This window comes from Leopardus geoffroyi, chromosome B4, assembly GCF_018350155.1.
Source record: "Leopardus geoffroyi isolate Oge1 chromosome B4, O.geoffroyi_Oge1_pat1.0, whole genome shotgun sequence".
NCBI lineage: Eukaryota > Metazoa > Chordata > Mammalia > Carnivora > Felidae > Leopardus > Leopardus geoffroyi.
Window position 1 is genome coordinate 53,819,852 of NC_059341.1, and position 22,069 is coordinate 53,841,920.

At 34.8% G+C, this 22,069-nt stretch overlaps 2 protein-coding genes across 3 annotated transcripts in view; both read left to right on the forward strand.

The window, feature by feature from the left end:
- SLCO1C1 (solute carrier organic anion transporter family member 1C1) overlaps positions 1-1,062 on the forward strand; it is an 80,805-nt gene extending 79,743 nt beyond the window's left edge. Inside the window, exons 15-16 of the transcript XR_006708850.1 lie at positions 686-743; positions 909-1,062. The gene's annotated coding sequence lies outside the window, so the exon portion shown is untranslated. The remainder of the gene's footprint in view (positions 1-685; positions 744-908) is intronic.
- Positions 617-22,069, forward strand: part of LOC123590570 (solute carrier organic anion transporter family member 1B3-like) — an 81,737-nt gene continuing 60,284 nt past the window's right edge. Inside the window, exons 1-4 of one of the 2 annotated variants that reach the window (XM_045463840.1) lie at positions 617-743; positions 10,449-10,580; positions 11,350-11,424; positions 15,996-16,126. In XM_045463840.1, the coding sequence (XP_045319796.1) occupies positions 16,040-16,126 (87 nt within the window). In that variant the 5' untranslated portion in view covers positions 617-743; positions 10,449-10,580; positions 11,350-11,424; positions 15,996-16,039. Of the gene's footprint in view, positions 744-10,448; positions 10,581-11,349; positions 11,425-15,995; positions 16,127-17,110; positions 17,180-22,069 lie in introns of those variants that run through there. The other variant, XM_045463841.1, reaches the window with a different exon arrangement.

Sequence of the window (22,069 nt, forward strand, 5' to 3'; positions counted from 1 at the left end):
TATGTTTGGGGGACATTATTCAGCCTCCCACATCATTTTCCACTACCTTTCAACTTTGTTTTATACATTACATAAATTTTACAAGTGACCTGCTGAGATAGCAAATCATATGGAGATACCATTTGAACTTCTGTTTAATCATTCACTGTTTTATTCAACAAATATGTGATGGATATCTACCAGGTGTCCAGAACTGTGTTAGCCTATGAAGCAAACATCACAGATATATCCTTTCACTCATGGGACTCACAGGCCACATTATTCCCTTTACTAAATTATGTATGCCCTTCCCCTTACTCCTTTTCTTCTGTGAATTTGCCCGTCCCTGTCTAATCCTGCCTTCCTGATCTTAAACCAAGTAGCACTCTTTTTCTGAGAGGATGGGCCAAGAACAGAATTCATTTAAACATGTAGCACGATTAGCTTCTTAGCATTGAAAGCCTCAGATAATATTTTACTCTTTAGTTGTTTACTTCACCTAACTTGAAATTATGTGGAAAAAATGTCATATGCTAGGCATGGGTTAAATTAGTGAAAGGCCCTAATCTCCTTTGAATAGGGATTAGTGACTGCATAAATATTGCCCAAGAAAGAGCTGATCCCTGGAGAATGAAAGCTGCTTTTACTGCAAAGTGCTAAATGACTACTCAGATGTGTGAATTATTTATAGTATTCATCTTTACAGATAGGATTCTGCTTCCATCTACTGGCTGGCGAATTTTACAACCTTCGGTACCACACAGGTAATTTTTACTTGGATTATTGTATTTGTTTCTGATTTACAGGCATACTATCAGCTCTTGTCTACCTAGGCCTTCATTACTCCAAAATTAAACAGCTCTTTCTAGTCCTACCTTCTGGAGTGGTTGATTAAATTAACCAATGTGTTGTCTTATGAAAATTGTTAGGTAGCTACAGATAGCCAAGGTATCTAAGAGGACATCTGAAGCCATGAGGAAGTCCATGGTACACAAAACACACTTATAAAGGCCCAAGAATAAAGGAACAAGGCAATCCCAGGAGGTAAGGGCATGACTGAAATTTCTGGAGGCCTGGGGTTAGCAGTCATTGAGGACAGGAGAATTCTGTTGCTCCAAAGACAATTTTGGGGATTGTGACTAGTCTTTGTTATGTTGTGTAAGAGAGAACAACTTGAGAATTCTCTAGGAAAGTTATAATTTCCAGAAAAAAGATATTTGTGGTCTGAGGTGTTAAGAATCTTTTAGAAAACAGGGTTAATTGGGATTTCTCTTTCAGAAAACCAAATGTTATACTGGTGCTATTCAAGAGGACACACATTTTTGCCATTTGAGTATGAAAAATATTATTCTGAATTTGAGCCAAAGTGACCTAGAGAGAACTGAGGTAAAGAAGATTTGTAGCATATGAAATATAATAGAGGACTCTGTCATAAAGTCTTATGAATTAGCATTAATGTAGCCTGTAATCAAATAAATGCAAAAATGAAACAGTAAGATTTCATTTTGTGATTGTCTACGATTGAAGAAATATATGATTGATGGATATAATCCATCAGAGGTGCAATATATTTGTAGGCATTGTTCTTGAGATATTCTTTTTTGGAAAGCAATTTGAAAAGTGAGCTTTGAAAAGCTTATACTCTGATTTGGTAATATTGATTCTAGGATATACACTATAGAAATAATCATAGATATATTTAAATGTTTACATAAAAGGATATTCATTATAGCATTGTTTAAAATTAGAAAAACTCAGAAAAGGTCTAGGGGAGCCTGGGTAGCTCAGTTGGTTGAGCGTTCCCCTTGATTTCAGCTCACGTCCCCATGGTGGGCTCCACACTGAGCGTGGAGCCTGCTTAAGATTCTCTCTCTCCCTGTACCCCTCTCCCCCACTCACACACTCTCTCTAACAAAATAAAATTAGAAAGGCCTATTACAATAGCTACCACATAATGAGTGATTATAATGTTTCTGTCATTTGTGCTTGATCCTTGATCCTGAGATACAGCAGGAAAGTAGAGGAAGAGAAAAGAGAAGGAGAAAAAAGGAATAATATAAGAAAATAGAAATAATAGAGAATTACTTATCCCCTATGTTTCCTAACAGCCTAATGATTTGGTATTTCAGCCCTTGAAAAGAATTAGATATACGGTAAAAGCCTTAGAAATGGTTTAAGTAAGATTTTGTGACACTTGTGGGAAAAGACCATTTTTCCTCTGCTCTACCTCAGTCGTGCTACAGACTGATAACCTGAAGTTATGTTGCCCAATAAGGTAGGCACTAGCTACTTATATCTAAATTAAATAAAATAAATTCAGTTTCCTGGTCACACAAGCCACATTTGAAGTGCTCCCTTACCACACATAGTCAGTTGCTACTAGATTTGAGAGTGTACTTATAGAATATATCATCATCTGCTGCCCTGAAGACTCAACACAGATAACTGAGCAGAAATTCGACACTTTTCTGAGTATTGGAAAAATTGTAATCTATTTCACTTTTGTTACCCCATCTTGTAGCTACTTTCTGGTATTTATCATCACCTGGAACTGCTTCACAATAATACATTTAGATTTCCACTTTTCCCCCTCATCTCATTCCCTCAATTAGTCTCTTCCTAATTCATTGGACTTTCAATATATTGGCCCTTCTATTTTCTTCCTATTCATTAGTACAATGATGTCCAATAAAAATACAATGAAGTATGATGATTATATAGGTATTCTGATAGACACTCTTCATTACTTTAAGGAAATTCTAATCACGGTTTGCTGAGTTTTATCATGAGTTAAAGAAGAGTTTTATCAAATGCCTTTTTTACATATTTTAAGATGATATAATTTTAGGGTTTTTTTTTTCCTCTTTATTCTATGGATGCAATGAATTACCTTGATGGACTTTAGACTTTTGAATTGACTTTTGATTGACCTTAGTGATTTAAGATTTTCAGATAACTAGAAATAAAAGAGAACCTCTTTAACCTGTAAGTACAAAAACCTACAGCTAGCATTATTCTTAATTGTGAAAGACTGAAAACTTTTCCTCTTAATATTGGGAACATGGCAGGGACCTGCTGTCACCATTTCTATTTTATAATATGATAGTCCAGAGAGAACACTGCAGGTCTTAGACAGTACAATAAGGCAGGGGGAAAGGCATCCAAATTGGAAGGAAGAAGGGCAACTATTTTCATTTGCACACAGCATGGTAAGTTACATTAAAAATGTTAAGAAATATGTTTTTAAAAATCCAGTAAAACTACCAGCTGAGTTTAGTAATATTGCAGGACATAAGTTCAATATACATATGTAAGTTTTTATACACTAGCATTAAACAATCAGAAATTGAAATTAAAATAATATAATTTATAATAGTATAAAAATAATAATGCTTAGCAAACTTGACAAAATATATGAAAGAATTGTCACTGAAAAATACAAAACTGTGCTATGAAAAATTAAAGAAAACTTAAGCAAAGGAGAGATACACCATGTTTATGGATTATATGACTTAATATTACCAAGATGCCAATTATTCCAAAATTATCTATAGAGTCACTGCATTTTCTACCAAAATTCCACCAGAGTTTTATTCAGATGTTAACAAGTGTATTAAAAAATGTTTATGGGAATGTCAAGGACCTAGAATAGTCATAACATTCTTGAAAAAGAAGAACAAAGTAGGAAGACTTATATTATCTGATTTCAAGACTTGTTATGAAGCTATAACAAAGAAGATAGTATGGTATTGACATAAAGATAGACATGTTGATCAATGAAAGAATAAACAGTCTAGAAATAGGCCCACACACATTTATATTTAACTGATATTTTATAAAGATTCCAATCAAGTTCATAGGGAAATAATGTTTTAAATAAATGATGCTAAATAAATTGGATAATGATATGCAAAATAATAAGTCTTGAACCTTGCCTCATGTCTTATACCAAGAACAACTCAAAATGGAGTATAGACTTCAACATAATAGCGAACAGCTCTAGAACAAAACAAGAAAAATTTATTGACCTTGATTTTGGCAAAGATTTCTCAGAACACAAAAAAGCACAAAAGGTAAAGAAAAATTGATAAATTAGAACTCATCAGGGGCACCTGGGTGGCTCAGACGGTTAAGCGTCTGACTTTGGCTCAGGTCATGATCTCAGGGTTCATGGGTTTGAGCCCTGAATTGGACTCTGTGCTGACAGCTCAGAGCCTGGAGCCTGGATTCTGTGTCTCCCTTTCTCTCTGTCCCTCCCCTGCTCTTACTAGCTCTCTCTCGCTTTCTCTGTCAGAAATAAATAAACATAAAAAAATTAAATTAGACTTCATCAAAATTTTAAGGTTCTGACTTGAAAACATTTGTAAACATATACCCAACAAAGATCTTGTTTGTAGAAATCTAAATAACTCTTACAACTTATTAATAAGAGGACAAACATCCCAGTAAATGCTGAGTAAAAAAAATTGAGCAGACATTTTACCAAAAGACAGAAAGAAAGAGAGAAGGATAGCAAATAAGCACATGACAAGATGCTCAACATCATTAGTCATTAGGTAAATGCAAATTTGAAATCAGAATTACATACTACTACATATCTATTAGAAGGAATAAAATTTAAAGACTATTCATACCAACTATTAGGAGGGAGAGGAACAAAACTCTTATACATTGCTATTGAGAATGTAAAATAATACAACTATGTTAGAAATTTCCTAAAAACTTAAGTACACAACTCTCATATGACCCAGGCATTCCACCAGTAGGCATTTTTCAAGAGAATGAAAGCATATGCCCACACAAAGGCTTATAAACAAATATTGATAACACTTAATTGTAATAGCCAACTGGAAACAACTCACATTTCTATAAACAGTTGAGTAGATAAAGAAATTGAAATAATTTGTATAATGTGAGCTAATCAGCATAGAAAGGAATGAACTGATATACACAACAATATGATTGAATTTCACAATAATGATGTTGAATGAAAGTAAGATAAAAGGGATCATTTGTGTGGGTGATAAAAGATTGTGATGGAGTGAGCTATGCAGACATCTAGAGAAGAATAGATTGGAAGAACAGCAAATACAAATACTCTGAATATGGGGTCTATATCTTAAAAGTCTTAAGGCCATTCTTTGGACTTTATGCTGAATGGTAGGAAGCCATTGGAGGATTTGAGCAGATCAGTGTCATGATATGACCTGTTTTGACATGATGGAATTCTGGCTGCTGTGGTGAAGTTTACATGGGAGAGTGCAGTTGGTGAATTTAAGGAGATAAGCTGAAACACGAATTGGAGAATGTCGCAATAATTCAGGACCAGAACGACAGCCATGGTGGTGGTGAGAAAAAGTCAGATTCTGGGTATATTTTGAAATTAGAACATATGTTTTGAGTAAAAGAAGTCAAGAATTATTCCAATAGTGTGTGTGCATGTGTGTGTACATGTGCACATGTGTACACACAACTAAAAGGTCAGAACTACAATTGACTGAGATGAGGAATATTATAGGAGTGGTTTGGGAAAGGAAGATGAGAGGAACAGCTTTAAAATTTTTTAGTATCAGAAGCCTATTATCTATGTAAAGGGAGATGGTGAGCAGGCAATGGAAAAATCTACCATAAAGTCTTGAGGAAAAATCTTAGGAATAAAGTCTTTACCAGAGGTAATAATTTTAGAATTCTCAACATATAGAGAATATTAAAGATATGAGAATAGATGAGATCACCAAAATATAATGGTTGAATTCTGAGGCTGTCATGGAATAATTGGGAGTGACTTGTAAGACTGTCATGGAATAAGTGGGAATTGAATCCTGACACATTCCCATTAAGAGGCCAAAGATATATAGAATATTTAGTACATGAAGTGGAAATGAAAGCCAATGAGTTAAGAGGAAAACCACAAAGGATAGTATCCTGAAAACTGTTTCCTGGAGAAGGGAATAGTCAGCTCTGAAAGATGGCTAATAGTTCAAGTCAGATAAAGACCATCACGTTATAGCATTTAGGTAATTTATGACTTAGGGAAGAGTAGTTTGAGTGGAATTGGGGGTATAAACTTGATTGAGTGTACTCAGGAAAGAATGTGAGAAAAGGAATAGAAAGCGATATTATAGATAAGTCTTTTGAGAAGACTTTTTAACAGTACAAAAATAGTGCAATACCTGTAAAAGGTACAGAATCAAAAGAAGGATTTATGAAGATGGGAGAGTGACAGGATGCTTATATGCTGATGGGAACATTTCTTTAGAGCAGGAAAATTGATATCCTTTGGAACACAAGGAGAGGAGACAATCTGGTGCACAAATGGAGAATGATCTTGGCTGCAGCATGGACAGTTCCTCAAGGCAAAATATGTGGCACTGATGCTATAGGTAGATAGATGTATTGGAAGGAGGTTTTGAGTTTTGTTCTTCATTTTTTGTCACTGAAATAGTCACCAGCTGAAGGTAAAGATAGGAAAGGATGTTTTAGAGTTTTGAGGAGATAAATGAAGTTTAAAAAGAGTCAAAAACAAGGTGACACAAATTAGGAAAATGCAGCATGATACCTACACAAAGGCTCATTTGAGTTTCTTAATCATAAACTTAAAGTCAACATGTTGAGGGTTTTTCTTCAACCTCATTCAGTAGCATGGATGAATTGACAGAGTAGTCTGAGAGTTGGGGTTAATCAAGGTTGTAGTGAAGCAATTAAGATGATGCAAAGGTCAATAATGACTTGAAGAGAAATGGAAAAAAGTTATTACCATGACCATTAAATCTAACCCAGAAATGCAGGAAAATGAGGACATGAAACCAAGAACAATGCAATCTCTGGTAGAATCAATCAGTGGTTTATAGATCCTGATTAGTGAAAGTGTTGTTGCATCTGAGGTATAACACAGTATATGCTGGAAAGATAGACAGTGGTAAACCAATCCTTGGAAATGATATTATGGGAGAAATTCCAGTTTTTTGTGTAACAAGGTCTAGGATATATCCATTGGAGTAGATAGAAAAGCAAGATCATTGGAGAAGGAAAGGTTAAAAACCAAGAAGCCAGAAAATTAAAAGGATTATCTCCATGATCATTGAAATCACCAATAATTATGATAACAGTAACATTCTGAGAGATTGACTTTGAACCAGGAGCTTAAACTGTTACAGAATAAGTGGAAGTGACTGAAGGATTAGTAGATGATTCCAACAAGAAGAAGGATAAGTGATAGTGTTTTTTGATATGAAATTCAAAACTATGCCTTCTGAGAGAAGAGGGAATGAACACAGAAGGGAAGTAGCAAAGTAGAGCAAACTGAAAACCAGCCCATCTGGTATGGAGCAATATGGAGAATAGTGTAGCTCCCACTGATTACAGCAGCGGGAGAGGCAGTCTTCAGGAAAGCGCCAGGTTTAAGTTAGAGCAAGAGATGAACAGCAAGAAATTCAGAGAAGAGACTGAAGGTAGAGGGAATTCTATGTTTGATTAACCATGAGTTCCAAAAGACTCAAGAAAAGGGTCTTAGTTCAGGCTTGGCAGAGCCATATGGGGATTAGAGAGGAGGTGATGAGACTGATCAGGAAATACCTTCCTTCTTATGGTGGTACCTATAATAACAAAGGTGATGGTCACAGTAAGAGTAATCATAATGACACAAGGGCTTTAGCATCAGTACATACAGAAATGTTGGGTTCTTTCCAGGAGTATACACCTCCTGGAGCTGCCTCATGACCATTGCCAAGGGAAGTGGGGTAGACAGGTGGCAGCATGTTTGCTTTGAGCTTGAAGCCTTTCTCTCAAAGCATGCCTGAGAACTCGGGCAATAAAAATTGCCAGAAGAAACTGCTAGGCACATGTCTTAGAGATGTTATTTTTACTAATTTGATGTGAATTAATTGCTGTAAATATTTATAATACACAAACATCATACAATGAATCCTATTAGAAAGTAGATATTGAACTATAATGTCAAGTACTGTGTAAAGCACTTTATACACATTATTTAACCCTTACTCTAAGTATTGTATTTTACAGATGAGGATATTGATGCTTAGAAATCTTAAATAACCTTAAGCTCATACTGCTAGCAAGTAGCAGAGACAATTGGCATTGAAGTTTATCAGATTTCAAGGACTATGATATGCCATCAGAACTGTAATGATAATCTCTGAAATAAATATCACTAGAATATTTTTATAAAATTATACAATTCTCCTGACCCATGGATGTTAGCATTATATGGATCTTAAAGGAACTATTGTAACATCTTTCCTCTGACCACCTTACTTCTCCACAAGTTGCACAAGCACGGTCTAATTAGTAATTAAACAGTCATACGGAAGGAAGAGCACGGAAGACGCTCTTTGACCTATGAAAACACTCCAGGATTTCACCAGAAGGCCTTAGTTTAGGGATTAGGACGGTTCTTAATTTGTACTATTTTACCTTCATTCCACCTTGGTAGAATGGAAATTTGAAGAGAAAATCACTACCGTAGAAGCCCCTAAACTTATTTCCACTCTAAATAATAGGGAAGTCCATAATGTCCTGAAAGTATTCTCTAGGTCTGCTCTAGTGGTTCTCAAAATCTAGAGATACATAAATATTAAATGAAGTGCTTATTTAAAAAAAACTTTCTTTTTTTTTTCCAGCGTTTATTTATTTTTGGGACAGAGAGAGACAGAGCATGAACGGGGGAGGGGCAGAGAGAGAGGGAGACACAGAATCGGAAACAGGCTCCAGGCTCTGAGCCATCAGCCCAGAGCCTGACGCGGGGCTCGAACTCACAGACCGCGAGATCGTGACCTGGCTGAAGTCGGACGCTTAACCGACTGCGCCACCCAGGCGCCCCTAAAAAAAACTTTCATAAATGGAATCAAAATTTCCTGTGGGGAGATTGTTGGGTGGAGGGGTGGGCCTGGACTACTATAGATTCTGACTCAGCAGAGGGCTATCTGGAAAACCAGATCTTAATTTTCTTTGTCCCAGTTCTACATTTCTCAGTTCCCCTTACTTGGAAAATTGGGGGTCTCCCAACTCTCCTATCCCTTCACAATCTCTGATTCCTCCTGTGATTCCAATGCTTCTAAAAATAAACATGGACAGAGCTAATGTATCAAATAACTGAGATACAGAATTTAAATACATATTGCTGCAGCTGTTCCAGTAATTGTCTTGTAGAAGTGATTAAGGGGTAATGTTTTCATATATGCAGTCTCACATTGCTATATATGCATGTGTGTGTGTGCACGTATACATACAAGCATATATATACATATATACGTATATATACACATATATATACATATATACACATATATATACATATATACACATATATACATATATATATACGCATATATATATGGTGTTCTCTAAGTAATAGCTATATATATGTGTGTGTGTGTGTGTGTGTGTGTGTGTGTATGTATGCAGAATTCATTGACCCTGTATTAGAACTGTACCAAAGTATCAAGCAAAAGAGTATGTTTTATCTTAAATGCTAAAGGAACCAGTAGACACATTTAAAAAACTGCCTTGAATTCTTTTCTAGTTCTAAATATCTTAGATAATCTATGTTTGTATTTTTAAAGAAAAAATATTATGCAACCAACTCAAGCAAATATAAGTTATTCTCAGAAATGAAGTTTAATAATTAAACTTTTACATAAAAATAATTTATAAATTCTGAGAAATTAATGTAATGTAGTGTAAAATCTGACATTTTTTTTTTCCTTTTCTGTAACACAAGTGCCTAGGTTAAGCTCTGATTGCCAAAGCATCCATTTCAAAGAGGCAGACACGTCAAAGAGGGCTATCTCAAATAAACAGCTGCCAGCCACAGAACAGATAAAGAGCCATCCCCCGTCCTCCACCTTTGAGGCATCTTTGTTTTAGAGATCTTGGTTGTTTTCAAAAACTGACCATTTGGGGTCACTTTTCTTTTACTTTTCCTGAGCTTTACATTTTCACTCTTACGTTTTAAATTCACCAATAAGAGTGATTTGGTAAAACCCTAGGCCTCAAACTTCACCCCCAATAAAAGCAGAACCCCAGGCATTGCACTCTCTCTCTCTACCTATGACCTTGCTATTTGCCTCCACGTGTGCTGTGTAAATCCCAGTTCCTATAAGAAATAAACCTGTAGTTTTCCAAAGTTCCTGATGCTTATTGCTGAGGAGCATCTTGAATAAAAGCAGAACCCCAGGCTTTGCGCTCTCTCCCTCTACCTATGACCTTGCTGTTTGCTCCCATGTGTGTTGTGAAAATCCCCAGTCCTATAAGAAATAAACCTGTATTTTTCCAAAGTTCCCTGATGGTTTATTGCTGAGAGGCATCTTGAAATCATAATAAAAACCACCCGAATGGGTCCAACCACAACATTGGTAATTAACAGACTGAGATCACAAAATATATAACTTTTAAAATGTAGAAGTCTGGAGCAGGCTCTTAGAATAATTAATTTTCTTCTGTTTACTTAGAACAATGACCTAATAATTTGGTTAATCATCACTGAACTGATAAAAAAAAAAGCCAACTCACTATTTAAAGAGAGATTTTAACAACAGATAAAGGGATGGACTCCTTGCTACTGGTGTAGGATCTAAGTCCAGGTAAGAACCTTTGAGAACCTCTAATTTCAGTGTTTCTTCTATGTGAGAAACGGCCACAGATTTCAAGGGAAAAAAATGTTTTGATGAACATGATAAATATTACATGTTTTATGCTTTGTCTTCAGCACACACTTATATTTAAGCCTATAAAATTTATTAAATATGACTTCTGGAGATAGATGAGCCTCAGGTTTCTATGCTCTGAAAGTTAAAATGTAGAAAATAAGACATTCATAATTTAAAAATAAATTTTGAAACACTGTTACCATTACTCTCTAGATAAGTGAAACTTCAAGTTAAAAAAAACGGATCTCTGTTTACCTTCTCAAAATATACTACAAGGCATTTATTTTCACTGACTATATGGAATAATTAGATGTATTCCCTACTTTTTTTTATCCCATATTAACTGGATAATATAGGGTGGAGAGTTAGTTGGCAAACATAAAAAAAATGGGACATGTCTCAGTCACTTACCCACCTCTACGTTCCTGTTTCAACTCATTTGACTCAAGGTGAGGACAAAGAAAGAAGTTTTCTAGATAATTTTGTCTCTGATCAAATGAGAAAAAAAATTTTCCAAGCATGGTTCCTGGCATAAACTAAGAATTCAATAAATATTAGTTCCCTTCTCCAATTCAGGAAGGTGGCTACTCTTAATAGACCATTGTGACTGCAAAAGTGAGGTAGAAAATGAAGAAAATCCTTCATAAAAAGTCTAAAAAGTTAATAAATTTGTTTTCTCTTTTTTTCCTCCTCGGTTCCATAGGTATACAGTAGGGACTGGGTCACCTGGCTTGCACTGCTTTTTTATGATCTCTCTAACAGTAAAAGCTTGACACAGGTAAGGAGAGGCTAGTGAGATTCTGCCCTCCACTCCAGCCCAATCAAATGAGGCAGAACTGGGCTGTTCTGTTGAAGAAAGAATGGCAGTGCTGTGTCTGAATGCCTGTGGTTCTGTCTTAGAAACATATTGTGTCCCCAAAGTGTATTTAAATGTCAGTTGTTTGGGGCCCTGAGGGGAAAAAAAAAGTGTCCAGAGAAAAGTAAGTTAAATTCTCCAATCAGGTTTAAAATGCCATGATGAAGTAAAAAGTGTGGTGGTAAGAGTCAAACCTAATTGATACTCCAACTCCATTATTACTTTGAGGTTACCTATTACAATTCAGTCTTTCTCAGACATGAGGGGGGAAGTCCTACATTTCCCACTTTTTTGCTATTTTTTCTTGGTATCTAGGAGAGAGGTATGGAATTGTAATCTATCTGAAAAAGTTGTAGAAATAACAGGGAAAAGTAATGACTGTGTTACAAGTTATAAGCAGCAGTGTGAGAAAGGTTTTTTTCAATTGGGAGTAACTGGGAAAATATCTAACAAGAGTGATTTGGGGCAGAATTACAATGAAAAGATGAGGAAGAACATTACAGGTTAAGAAGAAACATAGGGCAGAGCGTTCTAGGGACACTTGGTTCCATATGGGTGTAGGTGCTAATGGATGTGTTGGGAAATGAGACTAAAAACAAGGGCTGGGTTTAGTTTGTAAAGAATCTCAAATAGGAAGTGTGAATTTTATTCTGTATGATACAGGGGACCTCTGAAAGACTCTGAAGACGGATATGATAGAAATAAAATAAGAAATCATAATTTAATCAAATGCAATAAACAGGGCTAGACTGCAATAAAGAATACTTGTTCACAGGACTCCTGGGTGACTCAGTTGGTTAAATGTCCAGCATTTGATTTTGGCTCAGGTCAGGATCTCAGGGTCATTGGGGAGCCTGCTTGAAATTCCCTCTGCCTCTCTTCCCCTCCCCTGCTCACTCGCTCTCTCTAAAAAAAATTAAAGAAAAAGAAAAAAGAAAAAGAATACTTGTTCAGTAGCCAAAAAACAAAACACAACAAACAGAACTAAAGCTATAGGGTGTATATACAACTCATAAATCATTCAAAGAGATTTTCAGTAATAGATTTAAGTGGAAAAAATGACTTCCTAACCATTTAAATTCTGGGGAAAGATACAGAAAAAGGTATTCATGAAAAATATAACAGGAAATTTATCAAAGGGCTGGTTATGACTTTGGGGTCCCTAACTACTGATTTCTTCCTCATTCTTCTCCACTTAGTAACTGAAAAGGTATAGGCATGTTTGGAGCACATGCAAAAAAAGTGGAATAACTAGGATTTACTTAGATGTATATAGACATGGGTTTTTGCATTGATGCATATGTTTACATACACATGATAATATTTTCAGATATTTATCACTTCTACAGTTATACATTATCTATTAAATTGGCATTATATATATTCATTGTCTTTATAATATAAGGACTCAATAAATCCTGATTGAATAAATTAATAAAATACATAGTTGATCCTCATTATTCATGGATTCAGTATTTGTGAACTTGCCTTCTCACTAAAATTTATTTGTAACCCCAAAATCAATACTAATGTTCTTTATGGTCATCCATAAACTTGTCCAGAGTGGCAAAAAATCTGAGTTGTCCAAAACACACAGTCCCAGCTGAGGTCAGACAAATGTGGCTCTGCCTTCTTTTTTTAGCTCTCATGTTCTTTTTTTTTTTTTTTTTTAATTTTTTTTTTTTAATTTTTTTTTTCAACGTTTATTTATTTTTGGGACAGAGAGAGACAGAGCATGAACGGGGGAGGGGCAGAGAGAGAGGGAGACACAGAATCGGAAACAGGCTCCAGGCTCTGAGCCATCAGCCCAGAGCCTGACGCGGGGCTCGAACTCACGGACCGCGAGATCGTGACCTGGCTGAAGTCGGACGCTTAACCGACTGCGCCACCCAGGCGCCCCTTAGCTCTCATGTTCTAAACAAGTGTTCTTTTCACAGTTTATTTAGAGCCATAATTTTTCACTTTTGTGCATTTTTTTTTGATGATTTTGCTGTTTATTTATTTATTTATTTATTATTTTTTTTTTTAAATTTTTTTTCAACGTTTATTTATTTTTGGGACAGAGAGAGACAGAGCATGAATGGGGGAGGGGCAGAGAGAGAGGGAGACACAGAATCGGAAACAGGCTCCAGGCTCTGAGCCATCAGCCCAGAGCCTGATGCGGGGCTCCAACTCACGGACCGCGAGATCGTGACCTGGCTGAAGTCGGACGCTTAACCGACTGCGCCACCCAGGCGCCCCGATTTTGCTGTTTAAACAGCTCCCAAGTATAGTGCTGAAGTGTGGGCCAGTGTTCCTAAGTGCAAGAAGGACGTGATGCACATGATGGAAAGAATATATGAGTTACATAGGCATCCCTCAGGCATGAGCAAGACAGTGCTATTGGCCACAAACTTAAAATTAATGGATCAACAATATACATTAAATAAGATATCTTTAAACAGAAGCACACATGAAACAAGGTTATAAATTGATTGGTAGATGAAAATGATGTGGCCAGAGATACATGGACATCTAACCTTCTATTAGGAACAATGTTCAGGTCTTGCTGTTTGCATCAACTTTATAGAACACAAGTACTGCAAATAATAAGAATCAACTGCACATATGACATATTTTAAATATATTGTATAATTATAGCCCTATTAATTATATATCTATGCTTATGTGTGTTTCTATATATAAATATCTTAGATACATAAGTATGTATTATGCAGATATGTATAAACAAGAATACATTTTCTAAACCTCAGCGAAGAACTCACTGTTCCATATAAAAGAGCAAATCTAAGGAACAAGTTGACTCATTTTACTAGTCTTTAAAGTAGATGCTTAATAAAATAAGTCAATCAGAGAAAGATACATACCATATGATTTTACTTATATGGAGAATTTAAGAAACAAAGCAAATGAGCAAAGAGAGAGAGAGAAACCCAGAAACAGATTTTTTAACTATAGAGAACAAACTGATGGTTACCAGAGGGGAGATGGGTGGGGGGAAATGGGTTAAATAGGTGATGGGGATTAAGAAGTATACTTATGATGAGCAATGGGTGTTGTATGGAATTATTAAATCACTATGTATTAGACCTGAAACTAATTATTACACTGTGCTGACTGGAATTTAAATAAAAACTCAAAAAATTAAAATTAAAATAGAGGTTTAACAATTTACAAAATTATAATTTATCTTGCATTTTGACCTCAAAACTCATAAGAATTTATCTTACACATAAATAAAATGACATATTAAAAAATTTTTTCTAGGAGCGCCTGGGTGGCTCAGTCGGTTAAGCCTCCGACTTCAGCTCAGGTCATGATCTCGTGGTCTGTGAGTTCGAGCCCCGCCTGGGGCTCTGTGCTGACAGCTCAGAGCCCGGAGCCTGTTTCAGATTCTATGTGTGTGTCTCTCTCTCTGACCCTCCCCCGTTCATGCTCTATCTCTTGCTGTCTCACAAATTAATCAACGTTAAAAAAAATTTTTTTTAATTTCTAGTATGAAATATTTAGACACTAAATGTTTATCAACATGTAACTAGATATATTATGGACAATAGGATAACTACAACCATAAAGAAACTGAAAAAAGTCATTTATTAATATAAAGTAGCATAAAAAGGTAGAGAGCAGTGTTAACGGTATGCCACCATCTGTGTTAAAAAAGGAAGCTATTATGTATTTAATTAAAAATGCATATCACATTTCTGGATAATATTCACTGAGAACTGGTTAAATTAGTCCTCAGAATAAGAGACTGGATATTGGGTAGACAAGGGCTACAGAAAGATTCTTTAATATACATCTTTTTGATGTTTTGTACTTTCAAATACGTATATTTTACATACATACAACTGCATACATTTTATCTTCAAAAGTAAATGAACAAAATAAAAATAAAGTAGGGTTGTGATAGTGGTAAGGTCAAGCATGGCCAGAGTCTCTCTGAGAGGTACTCTTTAACAAGTCCAAACTCGACCTGCATTTCATACCTGGTTCCTGAGGTATCTCTTCCATGAAACCTTCTTAGGTCACTCTAATTACAATTCCTTACATTATTTTTCTGTCTACCCATTTTGACTGTCTACTATGTACAAGTCACGGTTTGACCCTTTGTAAAACTATAAAGATGAATTAAATATATATTTGCGTACCTAAATTTTATAATGGAGATACGTGAAACATTTAAATTTTTCTTTCAGTACTTTAAATTTTTTATCTCATCTAGTGTATGATCTATACTATTCATTTGTTGTTTCAAATTATTTTCAGAAATTTATCTTCCCAATCAAATTATAATCCCTGGAAATTAGGACTCTGTGTGTGCATGTGTTTCCCCCTTCCTTTGGTGTCTAGCATTTGCCTAGTGCTCTGGACATTGAAGACCCCGAATGAGTATTAGTGGGTTTATCTATTGATTAATGTCAGCCTTACAGAATATTTCTGAATTATATATTGTCGAAGTGAAATAAGTTATCCTTTTTCTCCCTGAATAGGTGGTCGTTTCAAACCAAGCATCAACCACAATTGAAAACACTCAATGATGGACCCAAATCAACATTTGAAAAAGACAGCAGAGACAACACCTTCAGAGAAAAGGGGAACTAGATGCTGCAATGGATTCAGGGTAGAAAGAATTTCATGTTTCCAAATTAAAACAAGTGAAGGGGGAATTTTTTTAAAAAAACCACAGCCAGTTTTTTAAAGAATATTTCATTTCAAATTAGCATTTTTAATGAAAGCATACACTAAAATATTAATAGAATGATCTATATCATGATTTAAATGAGTCTTTAAGTCTGAAAAAAGGAATTTCTTAGTGATACTACCACTGGCTAAGAGTTTGTTAATGTTAAAAATTTAGAAGTCTTTTGATTTAGAAATCTTCTCTTTGGTACTTGATGGACCAAAAGATATTTATAGATGTCATTAAAATAAGTTACTATATAATGAATAATATATAAATATATTCTTAGAATTGACTTATAAGCAATGGATTATTTAGTCTTGTGAATCACTTTGTGGTCTTGACCTATTAATTTTTTTTCTTTTAGAGAAAGGCATTTTTCATTCTAATAATTTAAATAACAGAGTATGGTGGAAAAGAGATTTGTAGTAATAATCGAAAGACGTCCAAACACCTAGGTACTAACTACTAACTGAGAACAGCCATTTAATTTTTTCACATGCAAGTTACTGAAAATAATAATCTTGTGTTTTGATTTTGTCTTAAAACTATGAGACATTAAACGGTAGACTGTATTGGGATTTTCATAGAATAAAGTACTCCCTGAGCACAGTGTTGAAGAAACAAAGATTGAGGAAAATTGAGAAGTTTGCCTAAATTCATCTAGCTTGTAAATCAAAAACCTTTAAACCCAAGTCAAAGCCTTTAAACTCCTGTAGAGAAGTTTTGAAGAAATAAAAAAATAATAATAATAATCATGGCTGCCTTTTATCAATATTTTGAATATTTTTTGTTTGTTTTTTTTTACTCACAGATGTAGTCTTAATTGCTGAATAAGGACTACAGAAGTCAGACTCAATTGCAATAATGTTATGTAAGGCCCCTTTTAACTTTGTCCAGGGAACATGTTTTGTTTGTTTTCAGATATTACTGATAAAGTCTGTTCTGATGAAATATTTGAACAGCAGTCACAGGTAAAAGGTAGTGGTAAATGTAAGTCTAAGGGTAATATGGTGTGCTGGGCTGTTTCTGCTTCTTTTTATTTATTTTTATTTTTATTTTTTAATATGAAATTTATTGTCAAATTGGTTTCCATACACCACCAGTGCTCATCCCAACAGGTGCCCTCCTCAATACCCATCACCCACCCTACTCTCCCTCCCACCCCCCACCAACCCTCAGTTTATTCTCAGTATTTAAAAGTCTCTTATGGTTTGGCTCCCCCTTCTGTAACCTTTTTTTTTTTTGTTTTTCCCCTCCCCGATGATCTTCTGTTAAGTTTCTCAGTATCCACATAAGAGTGAAGGCATATGGTATCTGTCTTTCTTTGTATGTCTTATTTCACTGAGCATAACACTCTCCAGTTCTATCCACATTGCTACAAAAGGCCATATTTCATTCTTTCTCATTGCCACATAGTACTCCATTGTGTATATAACCACAATTTCTTTATCCATTCATCAGTTTGTGGACATTTAGGCTCTTTCTGTAATTTGGCTATTGTTGAAAGTGCTGCCATAAACATTGGGGTACAAGTGCCCCTATGCATCAGCACTCCTGTATCCCTTGGGTCAATTCCTAGCAGTGCTATTGCTGGGTCATAAGGTAGTTCTATTTTTAATTTTTTGAGGAACCTCCACACTGTTTTCCAGGGCGGCTGCACCAGTTTGCATTCCCACAAACAGTGCAAGAGAGTTCCCATTTCTCCACATCCTCTCCACCATCTATAGTCTCCTGATTTGTTCATTTTAGCCACTCTGACTGGTGTGAGGTGGTATCTGAGTGTGGTTTTGATTTGTATTTCCCTGATGAGAAGCTATGTTGAGCGTCTTTTCATGTGCCTGATGGCCATCTGGATGTCTTTTTTAGAGAAGTGTCTATTCATGTTTTCTGCCCATTTCTTCACTAGATTATTTGTTTTTTGGGTGTGGAGTTTGGTGAGCTCTTTATAGATTTTGGATACTAGCCCTTTGTCCGATATGTCATTTGCAAAATCTTTTCCCATTCCGTTGGTTGCCTTTTAGTTTTGTTGATTATTTCCTTTGCAATGCAAAGCTTTTTATCTTGATGAAGTCCCAATAGTTCATTTTTGCTTTTAATTCCCTTGCCTTTGGGAATGTGTCAAGTAAGAAATTGCTGTGGCTGAGGTCAGAGAGGTTTTTTTCCTGCTTTCTCCTCTAGGGTTTTGATGGTTTCCTGTCTCACATTCAGGTCTTTTATCCATTTTGAGTTTATTTTTGTGAATGGTGTGAGAAAGTGGTCTAGTTTCATTCTTCTGCATGTTGCTGTCCCGTTCTCCCAGCACCATTTGTTAAAGTATGTTGAAAACTATAGAAAGGTTATGAAGGAAATTGAAGAAGATATAAAGAAATGGAAAAACATTCTATGCTCATGGATTGGAAGAATAAATATTGTTAAAATGTCAATACTATTCAAAGCTATCTATACATGCAATGCAATCCCAATCAAAATTGCAGCAGCATTCTTCTCGAAGCTAAAACAAGCAATCCTAAAATTTGTATGGAACCACAAAAGACCCCAAATAGCCAAAGTAATTTTGAAGAAGAAGACCAAAGCAGGAGGCATCACAATCCCAGACTTTAGCCTCTTCTACAAAGCTGTAATCATCAAGAGAGCATGGTATTGGCACAAAAACAGACACATAGACCAATGGAATAGAATAGAGACTTCAGAATTAGACCCAGAAAAGTATGGCCAACTAATCTTTGACAAAGCAGGAAAGGATATCCAATGGAAAAAAAAAAAACAATCTCTCTGCTTCTTTTTAACATTAAGGGTTACAGTAATTTCATTTGCACATGCATAGTAAAGTGACAACAATCTGGCTGAAACAATTAAAATTGCTAGAACAGTCCCTTGCAGCATATTTGGAGAGGAGCTAGAAGTTAGAAAGTTTGTGTGTATAATGTATATTAATTGCAGTCTGATAATCTAGACCAGAGAGCAATAATAACAATAGAATTTAACATTTATTGAGCACATATTATATGCCAGACCCTGTTCTAGTGTTATATTTCTTTTAGTAGGTTTATTCCTTACCAAAATTCCATCAGCCAGATGCTATTATCTCTCTTTTACAGTTGAAAAAAACTTAGATACAGAGAGGGCAAATGAATACTTCTCAGTCCCAAAGCTGGTAAGTGGCGGAGCCACGGTCTGAACTTAGGCAGTCTGATTCCAAATCCCATGCTCCCAATTCTATTCCACATTTCTGAAGTAACTATAGCTTTCCATAATATTAGACCCCTTACGTTGTTCTGGTAGGTAGGGATTTATAAGTAGGCTATTTAATCATTTTCCTCATTTTATATTTTCAAATATTCACCTTCAGACCAACTATTTTCAGTATCAGGCAACCATAGGATTCTTACACTTGTTTATGTGCATGGGCACACACATTTACACATGTTATTATTGGCATGTATATACAAACTCAGAGATGTATAAAAGTGCAAATAGATAATAGGTTTTTAAAAATAAAAACAACATAATTTGATTCTTTCATCCCCCTTTTCAATTTTTGGACTAAACCAACCACATCATGTGTATTTTCATCATATATATATATATATATATATATATATATATATATATATATATATATATATTCATTCTTCATCTTTACACTTGATATTTCTGTGTTTCAGATTTCTTATACTTTTATGTTACAATAAAATTTCAAGACAAGAAAATAGTAATGCATCATCATCAAAACCCATATATAATAGGACAAAAGTAAAAGTCCCCCCTCTTTGCCTTCATTCCTACTCACCCTCCAAAAATAACCAGAATAACCATACCTTATGTAATCATCAGTGGTATTCATATCCTGTGTTTCCTCTGACTCACTTTTCACATTAGCCTTTAGCCTTATTAGCCTTTTTGCTATTTATCAGAAATGCTGAGCAAACTTCTGACTTGGCGAAGTTTGCACTTGTTTTTCCATCTGAACATTCTATTTCCAGATACCTTGCTCCTTCATTTTATTCACATTTCTATTTAAACATTACCTCATCCTTGACCACCCTGTATAAAATACCCTTAGTTATTCATAACACTTTGATAAGATTTATTTTTTTCAAAGCATTATCACCACCTGACACTGACACACAAACACACATATGTATGTGTGTGTGTGCATACATATGTCTTTAATGGCTCAAAAAATAAATGTGTTAGAGTTCTCTCATAAACTTAAAGTCCTGACGTTCAGAAGTCTGAAATGAGTCACAATGTACTAAAATCAAGGTGTTAGCAGGGCTGTGTTCCTTTCTGGAGTCCCTAGGGGGAAAAGCCATTTCCTTGCCTTTTCCAGCTTCTAGAGGCTGCCCAAAGTTTGTGGCTAGGCTCTCTTTCATATGGAAAGCTCATGGTCAGTCAAGTAATTCTCACACTGCATCACATGAACACTGACTGTTAGGCCTCCCTCTTCCACATTTAAAAGACCCTTGTGATCCCATTGGGTTAACCAGGATAATTTAGGATAATCTCTTTAAGGTCATCTGATTAACAAGTTTAATTACATTTGCAACCTTAATACCTCCTTTCCATGTTACATAATATATTCATAGATAGGCAGAATAACAGCCCTCAAAGAAAGATGTCTAGGTCCTAATCTCCAAAACTTGTGAAAAAAAATATATAGTTTGTGTATGTACTTATTTATTTATATTTATATATGTGTGTGTGTGTGTGTGTGTGTGTATATACATATATATATGCAGTTTGTATATTATATATGTTTAATATACTTATATATTTAATATATTTATATATTTAGCTTTGGTACATTGTATGTTTCTAGGAATTTATTCATATCCTTTAAGTTACCCAGTTTGTTGGTGTATACCTTCTCATATTAGTTTCTAATGATCCTTTTTATTTCTATGGCATCAATTATAATGTATTTTTTTATCATTTCTGATTTTATTTATTTGAGTGTGCTTTTTTTCTTAATCTAAGGGTTTGTCAATTTTTTACTCTTTTAAAATAACCAACTTACTGATTTTTCCTATTGTTTTCTTATTTATTATTTCTGTTCTACCTTTTGTTATTTCCATCCTTCTGCTAACTTTGGTCTTAGTTTGTTCTTTTTCTAGCTCATTGACGTGTGAAGTTAGATGGTTTATTTGAGGTCTTTCCTCCTTCTTTTAACTTGGGTGCTTATCACTATGAATGTCTCTCAATACTACTTTTGCTGCATTCCATAATTTTTGGTACATTGTGTTTTCGTTTTTGTTTGTTTTGAGGTATTTTCAATTTTTTGTTGGAATTCTTCTTTGACCCATTTTTATTTGAGAACGTGTTGTTTAATTTCACATATTTGTGAATTTTCCAATTTTCTTTCTGCTATCGACTTCTAGCTTTATTCTATTGTGGGGGGAAAAGATACTCTATATGTTTTCAATCTTTAATTTGTTAAGGATTTTTATGACCTAACATGTGATATATCTTGGAAAAAGATATGTGTACACTTAACACAAATGTATATTTTGTTGTTGTTAGGTAGAATGTCCTATATATGTTGTTCAGGTTCATTTGGTTTATAGTATCATTCAAGTTCTCTATTTCTTTACTAATCTTCTATCCAGATGTTCTATCCATTATCTAAAATGAGGTATTAAAGGCTCCTACTATTATTGTATTGCCATATATTTTCCTGCTGTATTGTATATATTTCTGTTCTGTTTTGTCAATGTTTGCTTTATATATTTAGGCATTCTGATATTGGAGATATATATATATATGTGTGTGTGTGTGTATTATATATAATAATAATAATAATATATATATATATATATATATATATATATATATATATATAATAGTTATATCTTCCTGGTCATTTGACACCTTTATCAT